The sequence below is a fragment of the Nylanderia fulva genome, unplaced genomic scaffold (genome assembly GCF_048542155.1).
Source record: "Nylanderia fulva isolate GAGA-0341 unplaced genomic scaffold, ASM4854215v1 Scaffold3, whole genome shotgun sequence".
Classification (NCBI taxonomy): Eukaryota; Metazoa; Arthropoda; class Insecta; order Hymenoptera; family Formicidae; genus Nylanderia; species Nylanderia fulva.
The window spans coordinates 8,532,632-8,551,591 of NW_028190368.1; the positions used below are offsets into that span (position 1 = coordinate 8,532,632).

General features: G+C 33.6%; 1 protein-coding gene across 1 annotated transcript in view; it reads right to left on the reverse strand.

The window, feature by feature from the left end:
* LOC114941778 (uncharacterized) overlaps positions 1-16,363 on the reverse strand; it is a 41,988-nt gene extending 25,625 nt beyond the window's left edge. Inside the window, exons 1-2 of the mRNA XM_029316903.2 lie at positions 15,516-16,363; positions 14,159-15,440 (exon numbers count right to left, since the gene is read on the reverse strand). Coding sequence (XP_029172736.1) covers positions 14,159-15,298 — 1,140 coding nt within the window. The 5' untranslated portion in view covers positions 15,299-15,440; positions 15,516-16,363. The remainder of the gene's footprint in view (positions 1-14,158; positions 15,441-15,515) is intronic.
* Positions 16,364-18,960: the final 2,597 nt, after the last annotated feature.

Genomic DNA, 18,960 nt, shown 5'->3' on the forward strand with positions numbered 1-18,960 from the left:
TAAAGGGATCTTCTGACTTCGTCTATGAATAATTATCGCGAATATCTATGCGTGCCAAAGTTAAAGAAACTTGACAGTTAAAGTGAAATTAGTATTAGGTTTGGCAAGAATTATGGAAATGAATCTTTAAGACGTACGAAACATTTTTTCAAATGTTTCTCAGCATATCCACCGTTTCACGGTGAAATAGAAGACAGTTTCATAGTGACTTGAACTGATATTGCAAAAAATTGAAAACAATTTTTTTTAATTAAATATACATTTTTTTTCCTTCTTAATTTTTAAACTTTTTATATATTTATAACGCAAGAGACGAGTCTTACATTATAAATGTAAAGTCATCAAAAATATAAGTCATTGTTAAAAATTAATGCATCCCAGTTTGAAAAAATGAAAGCGGAAATTACAAAGGTTGATCTCAAGTGAATGGCTTAGAACTGACTTTCGCGGTGCGTATAAGCCAGACGAGCGCTCCAAATAGTATAATAAATAATCATACGCAGAGATAAGCTATACGTGATATGACCCCAACAATGAGTACTGTGTGTGTCCCGGTCCAGCAATCAGAATGTGCGGTTAATACCATCGTTTGAAATCGTGACTCATCAGTCGTTGAATATTATTTCTGTTGGTTAATACGCAAAGATGTTTACAAGTGCGTATACGTGCATGAAATGAAGAAACTGCATCCCCTATTATGATTTTACAATATGCATTCCTCGATTCGGAAAGATACTTTATCAAGTAAATCTATGTATGTTTTTTTGATTGGCATACGTAGTTTATAATGCGAACAATTTCGCATTTATCTCTCATGCAACTTTGTAATGAAACAAATATATGAATCGTGGATTCAATTAAATGACATTCTAGCACATTATTAAAACATTTAAAAATTCTTTCTTCCTTCATAAAAATAAAAAAGATTGTCATTGACCTATCAATACTCTTGCTGTTGCTAAGCTTGTGTTTTATCACGGATTATCTATATCAAAGTTAATGTCAATAAAAGTTGAAGTCTTGTTTTTACTTGTATCTACAAAACTGATTTTGATAATCGCGTGAGAATTTAGTCTAGGTCACAGATAAAAAATTTATAGTATCGCAACTGTCACCTGAATGGAGAAAGGAGGCAGAACGAGAGAGATGGAGATGTTGCAAGGAATAAAAGAAGGAAAGAAAGAGATTTTGCCCCGACAAAAACCCTCCGTGCTGCACAGCTGTCGCTTTACCAAGGTTTATCCTTCCACGCAGGGGAGGTTTCTGATCGCGCGTTCTCTTTTTCCTTTAGAAGCCTCTCGTTCTCTTTCCTTTTCGTTGTCGGTTTCTCTCCATCTTGCTTCCCTTCGTAATGTATTGGATTACTATCTCTCGCTAACCAGAGGTTTTCAAAAGCAAAAGCCCATAAGGACTAGGGGCAGCTGCTATACATTCCTTCGTTCCTATTTTTCTTCAGAGAGCTATCGCTCCTTCTTTTCTACACTTATATAAAGCACTCTTTTTCCCTCCTTCGCTCTCGTATTTTTCCTTTTTTTTATTTATATATTTATATTTACAAGCATATTTTGCTTTATGATTTTATCTCTCTCGAACATCTCTACTTGAGACGAATTCGCCAAAAATAATTGAGCTTAAGACAAAAGAATTAATTTTTTTATGTTAGAGATCACTACAAATTGTCTTGAGTTTCTACAATACCAAATAAAAAAAAGAAATTTTTTAAATAATTTGTTGTATCATTTATACACATATGCAACGCAAACAAGAAAGATGTACGAAAATATATTTTTTAATATAGAAAAAATATCTACACTATAATAAGTAAATAAATATATAATAAATGAATAATATGAATCGTGATGTACATTGATATTTTCTATCAAGTAACTAAATAATAAACGCAAAATTGTTTATAACAAAATTATTTTGCCTTTCGGAATAAAAGAAAAAGTATTTCAAACATATATTTCTCTTTATCTTTACCCTATTTTTATACTTTGCTATTTCATATTTCTTCTAATATTTTCATATTTATGAGATCTTACAAAGAAAAAAATTTTTTAAGAATGTATTAACAAATTAGCTATAATTTTAGACTGAAATAAAAAATCAGGTGCGCGAACAGGTATATAACAAAAACACTTATTTATATGAGAGTGCAATAAATCTATAGCTTTTTAACTATCCGCTATCTGTTCACGAAAGGGTTAAAGGGTTTCGGCGCTAACACACGGTTGTTACTATGCGAGATAAAATTCTGGAGATTAGAAAGGCCTCTCTTAATTTTCTCATATCACCGGAAGTAGCGGCACCGAAATTCTGTCGCTACAACACATTTTCACAAACTATTTCTCGGTTGCATAATCGTCGAATGACAGATCCATGTTTTTTATAGATATTAATCAATACGTTAAGAAATCACTGTTTTGATAATTGCCTTTTGGAAAAGAAATTAGTCGTTTATCGCTCCGAATTAACTTTAATGGGTGAACCTTATCTGCAGAAAATAAATGTCAAGATGTAATGAGATCATCTGAAAAATATGGCAAGAAGAAACTTTAAATAAATATCGATACAAAAATATAATAATTTCTTCTAGATTGGTCCCACAGCTTTTATAAAAATAAGAACTATTTAACGAGAATATTAAATTACAAATTAATAGATATAATAATTAAATTTTTTTTTTAATCAGGAGTAACAAATACGGAGTATTCAATACCGTCGATTAAATTCTTTTTATCGGATCAAGTATGAAGAAAAGGACTTGCGAGATACGTGCTCCACAATTTCAGTAAACTTATAAAAGATTTTTTCTATTTTGAAAAGTTTTGTGATTCCATATTAAATTCTGTGGATTTTTTAAATAATTATTATAATAAAACTTTTGCTTTTTGGAGCTTGCAAAATAAGAAGTGCAATTCAAAGAAAAGTTTAAAGCCTTACAAATTATTTTTGTTTTTTGTAGGCTACATTATATATGGTGTGAATTTAAAATACGCAAAGTGCCCGATATTTCAATAAAAAATTTCTATCTAGACTGATTACGATGTCAATTTATCAAAAAAAAGCTGCATTAACACTATTATTAACGGACAATTATGTAAATCCCCTTATTAAGAGTCAGTCTTTATTCACGTCAACCTTCGGGTTTTTGTATGCTTTTGAACAGTTCTTCGTCATTCTTACATTTGATACAAGGCAAACAAGATATATGCATAATGTATTTTATATAAAAATCTAACGATTGCTTATATCCGAGTCTCGAATAAATTTAGGAAAAAATTGGTGCTAAAAAGGGATATTGTATGTGAAGAAGCCCTGAGTAATTACCTATTCATAGAATTAATATTGCATTCCAAGGAAACGTATTTGTTCCGGAAGAATATAATGGAAGGAGATAAACTGGAAGAATAAAACATTGTTTCATTATTTTTAATTAAGGAATTTTGAAAGAACTTGTTTTATTTGGAGAAATAAAAAAATTTAATGATAAAATTAAAATAAATTCACAATTCAGCATTTAATATTTCGTTTTTGATCTCATTCTTTATTATTGGAAGAAGAAAATAATTTTGTTATAAATTATTTTGATCAGGAATTTATAATAAATAATTATAACAGAATTTATAAATTTATTTTATTTGATAAAAAATTCCAACTAACGCGAATTCAATTCACTATTGTTTTCAAGTAGCAAAATATCGCGGCGAAGTCACGTGAATCGCGAAGACGATTATTCTTCGCAATTGACAAAGCCCGGGCATACAATGAGCAGCGTTAGTCTGTGTGAAATAACAGGCCGAGTGAGTGACAATGAAATTTGACACGTAGAAAATGAGATGTATTCACGCAGTTCCACTTTGTATTCTCTCGCGCGAATACACGACTAGCCATTCTAACATGCGTGTATCGATGCATTTCTCGCACTCGTAACATGATTAATTATATACGAATGAATGCAACCACCGAGCTGTATCCGATAAACTACACAGTTCCTATTTTTTTTCGATGTCATAAATATAAATAAAATTTTTTATACTAAATAATAAAAATTAATACTATTGTTTTAATTTCCATCAGTATTTTAAAATTATAACAACTTACTCAATGAATAGCTTGTATAAAAAATGCGAAAAAGTTCATTAAACATGTGCCAAAATTCTATATCAAAACTATTAATTTTTATTAATAAATCACGATTCATATTAATATTTATGGTTATTTTATATTTTTATAATTGATAGAATATACTGTAAGTATATTAATTATTTATTTTTGATAAAATCTATTATTAATATATTATTCAAGGTAAGTTTTATTACATGTATTTTTTTTCAAAGTAATATTTATATAATTTTTCAATACTTTCTTTATATTATTATATATTAGATTAGATTTTTTAGTATCATGTTTTTTTTTTCTATTTTATGGTAAAAAATGAATACATTTTTTCGTTATGACAGCTGATGTTTTTAATACGTATCATGCAAAGTTTGGTATTATAAATTATGTCGCTGATCGAAGTGTAAATAACAAGAAAAGAACTAATGAAAAGAGGGTTTGCTTCTTATGTCGTCCTACTCTTGAGGGTTTGACCTTTTCCTAAAACGAGTGATGAGATATATGGGTTCTTTTTCGAAGAGAGGAGAGTTAGGTGACTATCTCGTACACATCGTTGCTGGCTATAAATTATATGTATACACATCTAGATCTTTTAAAACTATAGATGCCTCTTTGCTAACTTTTCGATATCTCTAATCTACGATATTGTATCATTTTTTTGATTCATAAAATACTTAAAAACATGTAGGTTTTTCATTACAATTTTCTTACAAACATTTAGCAGTAAACTTTTCAATTTGCATCCTTTGCATAACTAAATTTTATCAAAAATAAAATAAAATAAAATAAATTTTTAAAAAACTTGTGTAAATATACATATTAAGTATTTCATAGTTATATGATTTAATATTTATAATTTTTCATATTTATTTATGTATAATAATTTTTCTAAAGCTTTAATTACATAGCTTACTTCATTTACGTAATAAAAAAACTACTTGTAATATTGTTTTTAAAATTTATACGATTAGTTGCATATTTCTGCATGTCTGCAACCTGCAACAGTCTCCACCTTGCACTTTAAGTCATAGAATATCAGCTTATTTTGATAATAAAAAATAATGAAAATAATAAAAAATTTAAGATATATTCATAAAAAAGCCATTTCATCTTTTTTATTATTCCTATAATTATATTTTAGGAATAAAATATTTCTACTTTATCAAAGTCTGAGTCTATATTTTTCTAAATAATTTTATTAAATGTTTTACTTTAAATTTTCTTTTATTGTCAAGTTCTCATTGATTTTAACAAATAGTATTTTTCTTCAAATGTGGAGTATATTCTTTTTTTCTTTACCTTGTATCTTCTATTTACTTATCCTTTCAATAAGTATTAGCAAAAAATTAAATATTTGCACATTGTTCTGGCATATGTCAACTATCGGCTACTTTTTTCCAAGGAAAGGGAACCACGGAACGATGAACATCTTATAAAAGGTCACGCGTTATAGAGACATTTTAATGTCACTACCTGCATATCCGTGCAGATTAACGAGCCGAGGAAAAGCGGCTGCATCAGCGACAGCTGCGCACATGCATTATTCTCGTATGCAAACTATCAGTTTTCATTTCAAACTATAAAAGTCTAAATATGTGCAGTTTTTTAACATCCATTGCAATAATTATTTCATTGCATTTTTTATCAATGTATTTTATATTTGATTCAAAGGTTATTTTAAACTTGTGTCATAAATAAATAAAAACTTATATAATAATTATAAATATTTAGGGGGAGAAAATAAGCATAAATATTTTCTATGACTTAAAGAACCGAAATTACATACAACTATTAATATAAATCTGTATAATATTTGTAGAGCGTTATATTTTTAACGTTATTGTTCTAAAGATATATTATTGATAGCATTGATCTGTAACAGATATTGCATCAAGGATTTCTACTATGCTTCAAAGTAAAATTGTAAGTGTGCAAGTTATAAATAAGACTCTAATCATTATTTTCTCTTCGCGTTATTATAGTGTATACTCTTGATTGGCTTTAAATATCTACGGAACGATCATACTTTAATGCTTAATTTATTATTGGAAGACTCAAAGAGTGCCCGACTTAAAAATAGCTTAACGATGGATATATTTGAAGGAATCTTATCTAATCACGTGACAGGTGCGATCGACGATATATTTATCCTCTTTACGAGTTTAGAGACCTAGCATAATTCTTGCTCACGTAATTTTTTATACCGAGTGCATTTACGAGAAATATCGTCGTTTGCATTTTCAATCAGTACTTAATGATTTTATTTGCGTTCAAATTGCCAATAATACCTATTATCGTAATTAATATACACTGTAAAAAAATATGTAATATATTACACAAAAATATGTAAAATTACTTAAATAATAAGTGTAAAATTACACGATAAATAACAGAAATGTTTACCTTTCATTATTTATCATGTAATTTTACATTTATTATTTATGTCATTTTACATATTTCAAATGTAATTTTACATATTTTTTTTACAGTGTATCTTGTAACGAACGCATACTACTTCGTGTTCCAATATGGCAAATTACTCCTTGAAGAAATCTAATTGCACGACGCGGATATACGATGCAATCTATCGTATGATTTAATGCATTTATCGATGAATCGAATCACAAGCTTTTGCTTTTGCCCACGCCTGTACGACTTTGAGAAGATCATAGGACTGAGGGGTTCGTATAATCATAAGTCTGCTCTCATCTTTGGGAGGATACATAATAACCTTTCGCGCCCTTTTTCTTTTTATTATGTCATGTAAAATAACTATCTGCACAAGACAGTCTACATGCAACCTTAATCAACCACCAATCAGCCAAAACGCAGTAAAAATAGTTTCAAATTGCAAATTATTATAAACCAACTGCATAAAAGTTTTATAACTTTGGTAATTTAGAATATATTTGCTTTCCATTATAATTTTATTTTATTATTAACAATGCAATAAATCAAATTATTACATTAGATTTTTGTTTCAGCATTTCAAAATATCAAAAGATCGAAACCTAAATTAATATAAACAATTATTGATAATTCAAATTAAAATGTAATTTAATTCAACGTTTTCTCTCTTTCTCTTTCTCAAAAGTTGACATTTGTAAATAAAGAATACTTTGTTCGTGCAATAATATTTATTAGTAAGAAATATTAAATATTTTCTTAATTTCACTCATGTTTTCTCAGAAAAAAATTAATCTGTTTAATTTAAATATCTTTAGCTTTTTCGTAGCGATAAATAATGGTCTCTAAGTCACAATGTACATTAAAATGCGCATGCATACGATTCGCAGAAGCTGTAGCGGCATCTTTAAAAGGAGCCATTGTGTTGAGAGGTAAAGATTTAAAGTAGTCGGGCATTCAATTTAATGCATTTATCGGGGTCTATCGAAACATTCCTGGTCTTTTTACCGAAACGACGAGCGGACCATCGTGCAGCTGGGGGGTTTTGCCTGTGACTCGTCTTGGAAATCTTATACACGATGTGCATATGTGCGAGTGCATAAGAAAAGAGAAAGAATTAGGAGGGTGAACGGAAGAGAAATCGCGATACTGATAACTATCAATCGCGCGACCCTGAGTTCATATCGAACACAAAGATGAATAGCAAAGACTAACGTATTTTCGAGGAAGTATTCTTCTCATTTTAAGAATAAGATCAAAGAATATATCTCGTAAAGAATGCTCAATATTTCATAAACTTTAATTTTGTATTGTCTATAATGCGACACAAAATATTTTGAAAAAATCTCATGTATTTATTTAATCATTTTTATATTTATTTTAAGTCAACCTCGTTATATGGGTATCTTTAAAAAATTAAATTTGGAAAATATAAATTATACCAATATACAAATTTTATGAATGACATAATTATATAAGAGGGTAATATTTAATCTTCTATTATAATTTCTCATAAGATATATAAGATTTTACACAGAAGAGAAATTTTAATAAATAATTCTTTGCGTAAGCAAATATCAATTCATCGAGTCCAGGGATCGATTCGAAACGAAATTAGGCGAAGATTAACAATGCAAATAAGTTGGAAGTTGTCGTGCGCCACGTGTACTTCACACGATGACAGTACGCGTGGCTTACTCGCGCGTACTTCGTGTATAAAACGGTCTTTCTGTTGTCCGTTGTCGGACTGCTTTACGCTCCGCGAAGCACGCAACGAGAGAAGGTGAGAAAGAAAAAAGATACAGAAGGAGAGAGAGAAACGATCGGCCCGGTGCACCTGGCCAGGTGCTACAAAGCAGTGGGTAATATGGACATATGACGATACTACTGTGGAACCGTTGCGCGGGAAAATAAAACGTAAAATAATGAACAAACAGGAAGAAGATTCTTCCTCATTCGCGATTTCGACTCATTAAAATAATCGTATATTACTGCTTGATAAGTGCTCCGAAATTAAATGAATTAATCATTTGAGAAACAACACAACCCAGGAAAGCTATAGGAAATTCCTCAAGTTGTACCTGTCAAATATATACGTGTAAAAAAATAACTGCTTGATAAGTGCTCCGAAATTAAATGAATTAATCATTTGAGAAACAACGCAACCCAAGAAAGCTATAGGAAATTCCTCAAGTTGTGCCTGTCATGTAAAAAAATAACATTGCAAAATATTATATATATCAAATATATAATTTTTTTTACTTTAGAGCTTTAATGTGGTTTTAAAAAATTTCAAAAGAATCTATCCCTTTAAAAACTATAAATCTTTATTGCGCTATATAATATCGCGATTGAAATTATATAGACAGTCGTTCTAATGTCAATTTTTCTCTTTCCAAACCCGAAACGCAGAAGACTTGCTCGACTGGATTCTAGCGCGTTCTCTGTGAAATTGTCAAGACACCCACCGGAAAAAGGGACTGTGCAAGGAGTCTTTTTTTCACAGGAAACACTCGCACCTGACGCGGTCAACAACGTTAGACAGCTACTCAACGAGCAGCAACGAACCCTTCGTAGCCGTTGCTAATTAAGGAACAATTCCTTCCTTCCTTCCTTTTGAAAATCGCCCTTCCTCTCCTTGCGGGACTATCCTTCGTCCGGTTCGTTGTGAAATTAATTCCCCCCCGAATCATGATAAAAAGACAGATGTTATTAGCCGGAAATGTGATTTTATTATTTTGTCAAAAAAAATTTAATTTTAAGATATTTTTTAATAGACAAAAATTATTTATTTCTTTATTCCTATTTCTAAAGGTAAGAAGTAAAAATTGATCTACGCATAATGAATAAAATTTAAATTGCAAATGAAAAGAAAGAATGTAAGTTTTAAGGACTGATGTATACTCGTTATAGCGAGTGTGAAATTAATTTCCCCCTAATCATGATAAAAAGACAGATATTACTAGTCGGAAATGTGATTTTATTACTTTGTCAAAAAAAATTTAATTTTAAGATATTTTTTAAAAGACAAAAATGATGTATTTCTTTATTCCTTTCTGAAGGTAAGGAGTAAAAATTTTGAATTGCAAATGAAAAGAAAGAATGTAAATTTTAAGGACTGATGTACTCGTCATAGCGATTATAGAAATTAAATGAGCAATCGCAGATTTTACACTTTTAATCGTCCAGTACGTCACTTAATAATAAAATGCTGACAGAACGATCAAGAAAGGGATGTTGGCGCCTTCATTCTCATAAACGGTTCACCGTGAACGGAACTTTCTACGGCATCCCGCAAGGCCGGTTGAAGTTTAAGGACGTCAAAGTAATCAGATATATGCATGAGCATGTGATGAGAAATAAAAAATCGTTCTCGGATTTTTCAACATTCACAATTCTGTGAGAGAACCTAATATCGACCATGCAATAATATAAAATTATAAAAAATTACTTTCGCAATTTAAATATATGATATTTAAACAAAGCAAAAGTGTTGAATATAAAAAATAAAATTTTTTAAAAATTAAGATAAATCCAAGCTTAATTTCAATAGCGTATTTAAATTAATATTAATACTTTCATCTGCACACAGTATATAATATTTGTATAAGTTTTGTGGTATATAAAAATAATTTTTCCTCGCATTACACTCTCGTAATTTGGATTGTCTCGCACTGTCGTAAAAGATTAAAGGTTTTCTTCCCGCCTTTTGTTTTAGTACCAGATACTATAATATATATTCGCATTGTTTCTCTGTGGCCGGTTTTCGCTTCAGGCGATTTGCGATCCAGAGAAGAAACGAGCGCTAACACGGTTCTCTGGAGATGTGCAGGAGGAAACGAATTCTCTCACTCTGATATATCGCCCGCCAGACTCAATTTTGGTGAGAGAGCATTAAAACTACGTTGCATATCCGTTCGTGAACGTTAACGTCCAAGTTTTCTCCGCAACGTGTTGCGACTCGAATTTATTTACGATCCGGCCGCCTTCTTGTATCGCAATTTTTTACGTTACAATGTGTGTGTATAACTATTTTTTAAAAACTCGATTACCGGCGCTTCTTTATACCTCATTTTATTTTGAACAAAATATTATCCAAGCAAAAAAAAATAAAATATGATTTATAATTCTAATCATAATTTGGTAATAAAATCTGAAAAAGATTATAATATATGTAATAACTTTTATGTCAGAAATTAACGATGTAAAAAATATCTTTTCTCGACGAAAATTGACTGCAATATTTTAAGTTAATCATTTATATTGCGCGTATTTGAAAAGATATTGTCTTCGAAAATTTGAACGTCAATAATCACGAGCTTTTACAAGTGATAATTGGAATGCAATACGCGTGCAGGTCAACAGTGAGTGCTTTATCGTCGTCGAGCTTTTCTCTACGATAAAGAAGTGTGCTCGGCACCGACTTTGACATGAGCGCGAACGATGAGCTTCACCTATCGTTTCGTGCGAGCAACAAAGAATCCTCTAGGTATGCCACTTGCATTCGCTATCGCAATTTTTAATGCGAAGAAGAGGAATGCATAGCTCGTTTAACAAGAGAAAGAGAGAGAAAGTGAACGGAGAATGGCCGGCGGGCAGGTAGCCACGGCGACGACGGGAACAAGAAAGCACGTACATCACTGTCACCGATTCTTCACGCTGCTCGTCTGACTGATTTCCGCGAGTAAATCATCGCGTTTGTCCCGCCGCTTCGGCTCGAAGCGCGCGCGCCTGCAAGTTTATGGAGATTCAGCGGAACCGTACGTGGGAATGTAATGGGAACATTTGCGCGGAAATGACACAACATGCCACAGGATATTCATAAATATTACATAAAGTTTGAACGCCTGTCGTAATCCTCCTCGCGGTATTATGAGACTCATTCGCGTTTTGCAAATAAATTCGTAAATTTACACGGACAGAATTTTCTCTTAGAATCGTATGACAATATTGGTAGAATTTTGTAAAAATTTCTCTAATTAATATTTACCGCAATAAGATATAAAATATATGTTATAGATTAATTTTACTATGTACATATTAATATTTTTTATTGTGATAAATATATGTTAATCAGAGACACTTATAAAATTCTTCCAATAAGAGAAAATGCTCTCTCTATAGGATATGTAAGAAATTTAAGTTAACATTTAAGTTTTAAGATTTCTCTAATATGGACGTCCTTTAAACAACGTATAATATTGTATAATATAAATTTATATCTACACAATTTATTTGTTACGAATTTTCTTGAAAAAAAAAAAAATAAATTTATTCGATCTATCTGTTTATTACATAATAAATCTAAAAATGTTATGCTACTGCATTGTTCAATTTTTTATTCCATAAATAAAATTGTATAAAGTATTTTGTGCAATTGAATGCGTTAAATGCGTTTCATATTGTACCCAAATATAATATCGCAATATGAATTTCAATTGCCGTGTATGAAATTATACAAAATAGCAAGTCTCATCAATGAGAAAGGAACATCTGTCAAATTCTGCACACCGTTGACGGATTTCGCTTATCTCCGGTCTTAACGACCCCACGAAGCAATTATCCCTCGCGGCGGCTCAAAGCCAATATGACGATAAATCAATGTCAAAGTAATGATCTCACAATCGAAACAATTATCCGAGCGCGGTTCGATTTCGCGTGCGCGAAAGATGCGAATACCAATTTAAAGTGAAGAGGAAATCTCGAGACTACCGACCCATCGATTATCGCTGACTGATAATTAGCTGTCGTGTTTCCGCTCTCGCTAAAATTACGAGCGCTGAAACGAAGAGGTACAGGTCGAATCGGTATTCTTAATTACGGATTTAAACACACCTGACGCAACTTTCGGATCGCCGATGCTACCGCTGTGTTTCATACTGTCTAAAAAAGCAACTGGTTGTGTGCAACATAGCTCGACTATTAATTAATTATATATGTATATGCGTCGTAATTAAGCAACGCAATGGGAAGGTGCATTTGTCATCGCGATTAAAATACCGCGCATTATGCACGTAATATGATTGTCTAGTTTATCATACAAAATCACCACATAAAAATCAGATTAATGATTTCTGACCAATTTTTAATTATTTAACGTTAATAATAAATGCAATATTTTTTCATAAGACAATTTGATACGCCTAGTGTGTGCGTTGTATAAATATATACATTGAGAAAAAAATTTACCTAACTTGATTAAACCTTTCAACTAAATATTATTTTGTTAATTAAACATATAAAAATATTTAAATTAAATATAACATATTAAATCTAACAAAACGTATATTTGACTTAAATACTAATATATATTCAAATAATAAATAGTATATAATTTAGTTGAAAGATGTAGTCAAGTTAATAATTTTTTTGAGTGCACACATTAAATTATATCAAATTATTATTTTAAGAGAGAAATTAGTTCATTAGTTTTCATATTAAATTATTTTTAGTATATGTAATTATTTTATTGATATATACATATGTACTAAAAATAAGATCTACCAATCAACCAATTTATGTTTAATATATTTTCTTCTATATTTTGTTTTTATTTAATATTTTTTTATTATTATATTTATTTGTTAATATCTTACTATTTTAATAAAAGTAATAGAAGAAAATTAGTAAAATATTAATAAATAAATAAATCAATAAAATACTACGATATTAATAAAAACAGTAGAAGAAAAAATATTAAACATAAATTAGAGTAGATCTTACAGTTAGTTAAAAGAAAAAACTTTATTATACTGTCAAGAGATACTTATATAAGCATTCAAAATAATGAAATCATTTTTAATAAATCAAGATAGACGATTCATATTTAAATCAGAATAATCACAACAAGCTTACTTAGTATTATTATAAATCTTAAAGTGATAATGCAATGCTGTCAAAAATGTAAACGTGATTTTTTCGATAAAACAGTCATTTTCCCCATATCCCGAATTATTATAAATTATCATTACTCAATTAAAGATATATGTATCATATTAAAGAGAGATGATCGCATCTCTCGGTCGGATACCAACTGCGAATTATCTCGCTGTTATGAGATAAACGCATCGAATACGATTCTCGACGGAATGACACATGCATTACTTGTTCTCGCGGGTGTCAAACATCTGAGAACCCTGAGAAGAAGTGTAATGCAACATAGTTCTTTGAAACTTGGATACATTTTTCTCACAATTATATTCTATCATAAAAATTCGTTCGGAAAAATTATCAAAATTGCATTGTAATGTGCAAAAATATTTTTCAAATATTTAAACTCTAACATGTAAATATAAGCTCTAATTTTTTAAATAAAAATAGAATTTCTAAAGCAGACAAAAATTAATTGTAACACTATACAAACAATATTTTATATGCAGCAATATTTCTTGTAATATTTCACGTTTAAAAACCAATTACATGATAGAAGTTGAAGATTCAATAAATACCTACTTTGGAATAATTTCTACTCATATTCCCTCCATTAGATTTATCGATCATTTCTCTCTATGATTTTTTAATTATTATTAATTTGTAAATAAATCGAGTTGAATTTTATTATCCGTAAGCAGATATTTGAATTAAAAGAGCACCATGAGATCTATGTATACGTAAATTGGCGACTTACCTTGACGTAGGAGTGAAACTTGACTTTGCTCGGCGAGACAGGCGGGCTGTTGGGCGCCTTCGCTTGAACGCAAATCAAGTTTTGTACATCCAGCAGGAAGCCCTTCCTGGCGTAATGTCTGCCCCTAGGACTCATTTGTATATCCTCCTCGTGCTTCGCCTTCTTCATCATCCTCAGATTCTCCTTAATGTTTTGCTTGCACAGAATATAACTCATTCTTCTCTCGTTGGCACAAAAATCACTCTCGCAGATCCTCTTCCAAACCGCGGACACCATACTGACCGAACACAAATCCGGGGCGCCGAGATAAGACAGAATTTTCGACACCAAGTTCAAGTGGTTGCTCTCCTCGCCCAGAAGAGACAAGAAGTCCACCTTCTCCCTTCCGGTATAATCCAACGTGGCTCTGCGATTGCTTCGCAGAGTTACGCCACGGTGACCGAAGTCCAGCCTTTTCGGTTTGATCTCAGCTACGGTGGCCAGCTCCGTAATATACAGCTTGCTCAATTTCCTATTCTCCACCGATGTGATTGTGGAGCCGTTCCTCTTGCGGGCCGGCGAAACTATGATCCGCGACGCGGCTTTCAGTCTCGGCGGTGTCGCGACCTGCGATCTATCTTCCGTATGGACTAGCTTCATTTCCACATCCTCCTGGACTCCGGGCTCCGAGGCCACGTCAGAATAGGATGGTATCGCCGGGGACGGTGGCGGCGACCAGAGTTGAAAATCCTGGGACGCGGGAGTGATGAGCACCGTGGTCCTCCAGTTCCTCTTGTCCTTGAGCCTGAAAATTTCCGCGTTGCTGTCGCAGCTCGGCGTCGAGTGCGCCAGACCCGGACCCTGGGTAACATTGCACGAAGGTTCCAGCACCGACTCCTGCGACTCGACGGAGGTCTCCGAGGCGTTCAACGTGTGACTGAGCTTCGAACGACGTCTCTGCGTCTTCTCGCACTGAAACGGATCGGCGCGGAATCTGCAGTGCTTCTTCGCGGACAATAGAGCGCCGGAGGACGAGCGGGTCCTGTAGCCGGATATCGAGGTGTGCGGCGTCAGGATTGACAGGTAGCCGCTGTCGACGCTGTCGTGGGAATTGTGCCCGCTGGTGTGCGGCGTCTGGTGCATGCTCTCGACTTCCTCCATTGCGCTCGGGATGTTTTATTACCTCGCAACCGAGATCCTTCCACGCAGGAACAACCACGAATGCGACTACCTCGCTTTCCGGGGCAGCGACATCTTCGCAAGTTGCCATCAATAGTATACAAGGTCAGTTGTATGCCTGATTCTAACCAAACAAAGGTCACTTTATTATTTGTCTCGGGTCATCGATGAGCTAAGGATATAGAACAGTTTCTCATACCTGTTTATCTTTCTTCTTCAATTAGGTTACTGTTGACTTTTGTTTATGGCATCACTGTAATATTTAAGAAGCGATATATATAATCGGAAAAATCACACTTCTGTATTTACGAGACAAATATATCGATGTATAAATTAGGAGTTTTTTTCTGACGTGTTAGCATATCGATATCCTCAGATTAAATCTCGGAAACGTAAACGACGTTTTCTCACGAAAGCGACGTATCTCTTGACGCGATAAATCCATAGAGATCGATGAACAACAGCTCACACGTATTCGACGACACAAAACATCCTCGAGCTGTCTCTCACTCGCGACTCTACCCTGCGCGAAAAAAGAAAACCGATTCCTCTCGATATCGGCACAAAAAAATATCATTTCACGGCCCCGATCGTTTTCACATTAATCACGTCCCGCACGAAGCGAGCTGCAAGTTGAACGAAGGCGGGATGACGTTTCGCGAATGTTGACGCAACGCTCGACTCACTTCGCACTGTACTCACGTGCGCGTCGCGCGGGAAACGTGCACCTCGCATCTGTCTCGCTTTCCCCCTCCTCCTCATACCCCTTCTACAGCGCAAGCTCCCCGAGGAAGGTTAGAACCCTTTGGAGGAACCCTTAGCATCCTTTCTCGTGACAAACAGGGGGCTGGCCATCCTCGCCGGCGATCAACTTTCGCGCACGTATAATTCGCGAAGTGACGTTTCGCGCGACTCTCCTTCCGGTCTCGCAAACAGAACGCGTCTTTTACCCTCGTCGAATTTTCGTTGTAAACAGACAAGGGCGAACGACCCGGAAAAACCTGCCCGCGCACGCAGCTCTCCCTCCGAGCGATCATGCGCCGTGGAGGTCCGCCGATACATTGAGAGCAAAACGCTTGTGTGTTCCCGTTCCTGCGCCACGCGTGTCGCCCCACTCGCGCGCGCCAGCCGACCAATCGCGCGCGTCGCCTCATCCCGTCGTTCGTTGCCAAGCGACCTTATTGGTCGGCCGCTCCGGATGCTGGGAAAGGCGCGCGATAACTTCTGCTCCGCCGCTGTTGCCGGGGGGATTTTCGCTCTCGCCCTCTCGAATTTCTCGAGGTCGCATCTTACTTTGGGGTGCACTACTTCCGCCGAATGCTTCGCTCTTCGCTAGAGTAGCGATGTTAGCTTATTTTATTTAGAAAAAGAAATGTAAAAAAAATTTGCGAATATTCTATGGCAAATTTTGCACATTTTCGCTGTAGAAAAAAAATATTACATGATCGCTACCTCATTCGGGCAATTAAAAATCACTTTGATAATTGAAAATGTTAAAATATATATCTTAGTCGTAATATCGAGGTCATTGAAAGACAAAATTGGAAAGAAATAAAGAAATATTAGTAAACTTCTAATTGATTGGAATAACTCAAAATATGTTCAGAGAAAGTGTTTTAATCATGTGTTTAAAGTACTTAAGACTCACGAGAATATGGCAATATTAATATTTATATATTTTTACCTTGTAGATGACTTTTTTTCAACACAGCGATACGAATAAAAAAAGCTCTATTTTTATAACGTAATGTAGCGTTTCTTTACCGACTATCAAAACTTGAAAATTTGCGTGCTAGTGCTGCCATCTACATAAATCGAGCGAAAGTTTGGTCGGTAAAGAAAGAAATTGAACGCCGAAAAAAATGTTTAAAAAAGTAATAATGAAACCCTCCGAAAGATGGCAGAAGGCATCAAATTATTGATATACGCACAAAATATTGTTTAATAAAATTTTACATATATAAAATTTATCTGATCTTAAAAAAAACTCAAACTTTTTCATCAACATATGTATGTATAAATTGCACTAGAATTTGAAGAAAGTTACTGTACGATTCAAAATAAATAACATATATATCTTCTAGCTACTCTTATAATTTGATAAATAATATTATATGCGATGTGTCTAGTAAAAAATTACATATAAAATTTTTCAACTTATGTGCTCTTTTGTCAGGTGATAATTATCTGCATTAATTATTAACGATGCATTATTATACGGTCAATGATACAGGATTGGTTCACCGATCTCGCTACCGTATTTAGGTTTCCGGAAGTGCGCTATGCTTATAAATAAATCTACGACGCAAACGCAATTATGAATCGATCGCGTTATGATATGAATCACTATGCACGAACACGTATCGTGTAACCATATGCGCGGCTCTTCAAGGTTCTCGCAATCTATCCTGCTGCTTGTTTAAGACGATACCTATATACAAGTATATACTTGCAGATTTATTTAATAAATATTTTCATGGAACAAAGAGGGAAAGGAACAATATTTTTACATATAAGAATAATTTAATTTTCGTTTATTTATTTGAAAAATTTATTATACGTATATATAATTTAATTTTAACCGCGTAAACATTTTAGAATATTGTATCCCTTTAAAAAAATCCTTGCCTTCGTTGAATCTTTTGTTACGCGCGATAAACTATACGTATAATGAAAGAAGGAATTAAGAAACGACTTCGCGGAAGCAAAACAGCACATGCCGTTATACGAAGAAAACGCGTGCTCGGATTTTTTTATTAATCCCATTCATACTCGCTCGCTTTGCCGCATTTAAAATTCGCGGGAAAAGGCGGCTCGCGATTGGTCCGTATTCAGAAATCGCCGATAAAAATGCGCACATATAGAAAAGGGGTCGAACCAATCGCACGTAAGAATGCGATTTTAAATTGTCCAATGACGTTCGACGGAGACGCGTATCTATGTTCCCTATTTTCACGTTTCAAATCGGAGTCACCGAGCTCTATTAATTGTCGCTTCTCCGCAAAATAATTCAATGTTTCATGATCTCTGATATATCCTTTTATATCAAATCATTCACAATTTCTCTGGATTCAACAACCTCTTGTCTTCAGGATATGTAAGCAAATGTAAAGAAAACTATCAAAAGGTTTGTCGATCGTAACACTATATCTACTTTGATACTCTAGCTATATCATATCATTTTTTTAACCAGCGCGAGCCGGCAAACGGGTGTCTTGTCCGGTCGCACCAGCAGCTGGACGACAAGACGCGAATTCTCGTTGCGACCGCCGTTATACGCGTCGAAGAAACCGCAAAGTGATTCGGTTTAACGATCCCTATGCCTTGTCGTTCCCGCCTTTCTCTCTCTCTCTCTTCATTCTTCGTCGCGTGGGTGGCGCAGCTCGCGAACGACCGCTTATGACGTCACTGCGCGAAGGAAGACGCAAACCTGTTTAAGAAGCACCCTGGTCCACGTCACGTTCCACTTCTCCGCCCTTGGTCTTCTAGATATGCCAACCCTACGACGCACCGAAGTGCATTCGTCAATAAATTTGTCACATATCAATATTGACTCAATATATATTGAATTAATATTGACTCAATATATTGAATTAATATATATATTGACTCAATAATATATAGTCAATATTAATTCGATATAT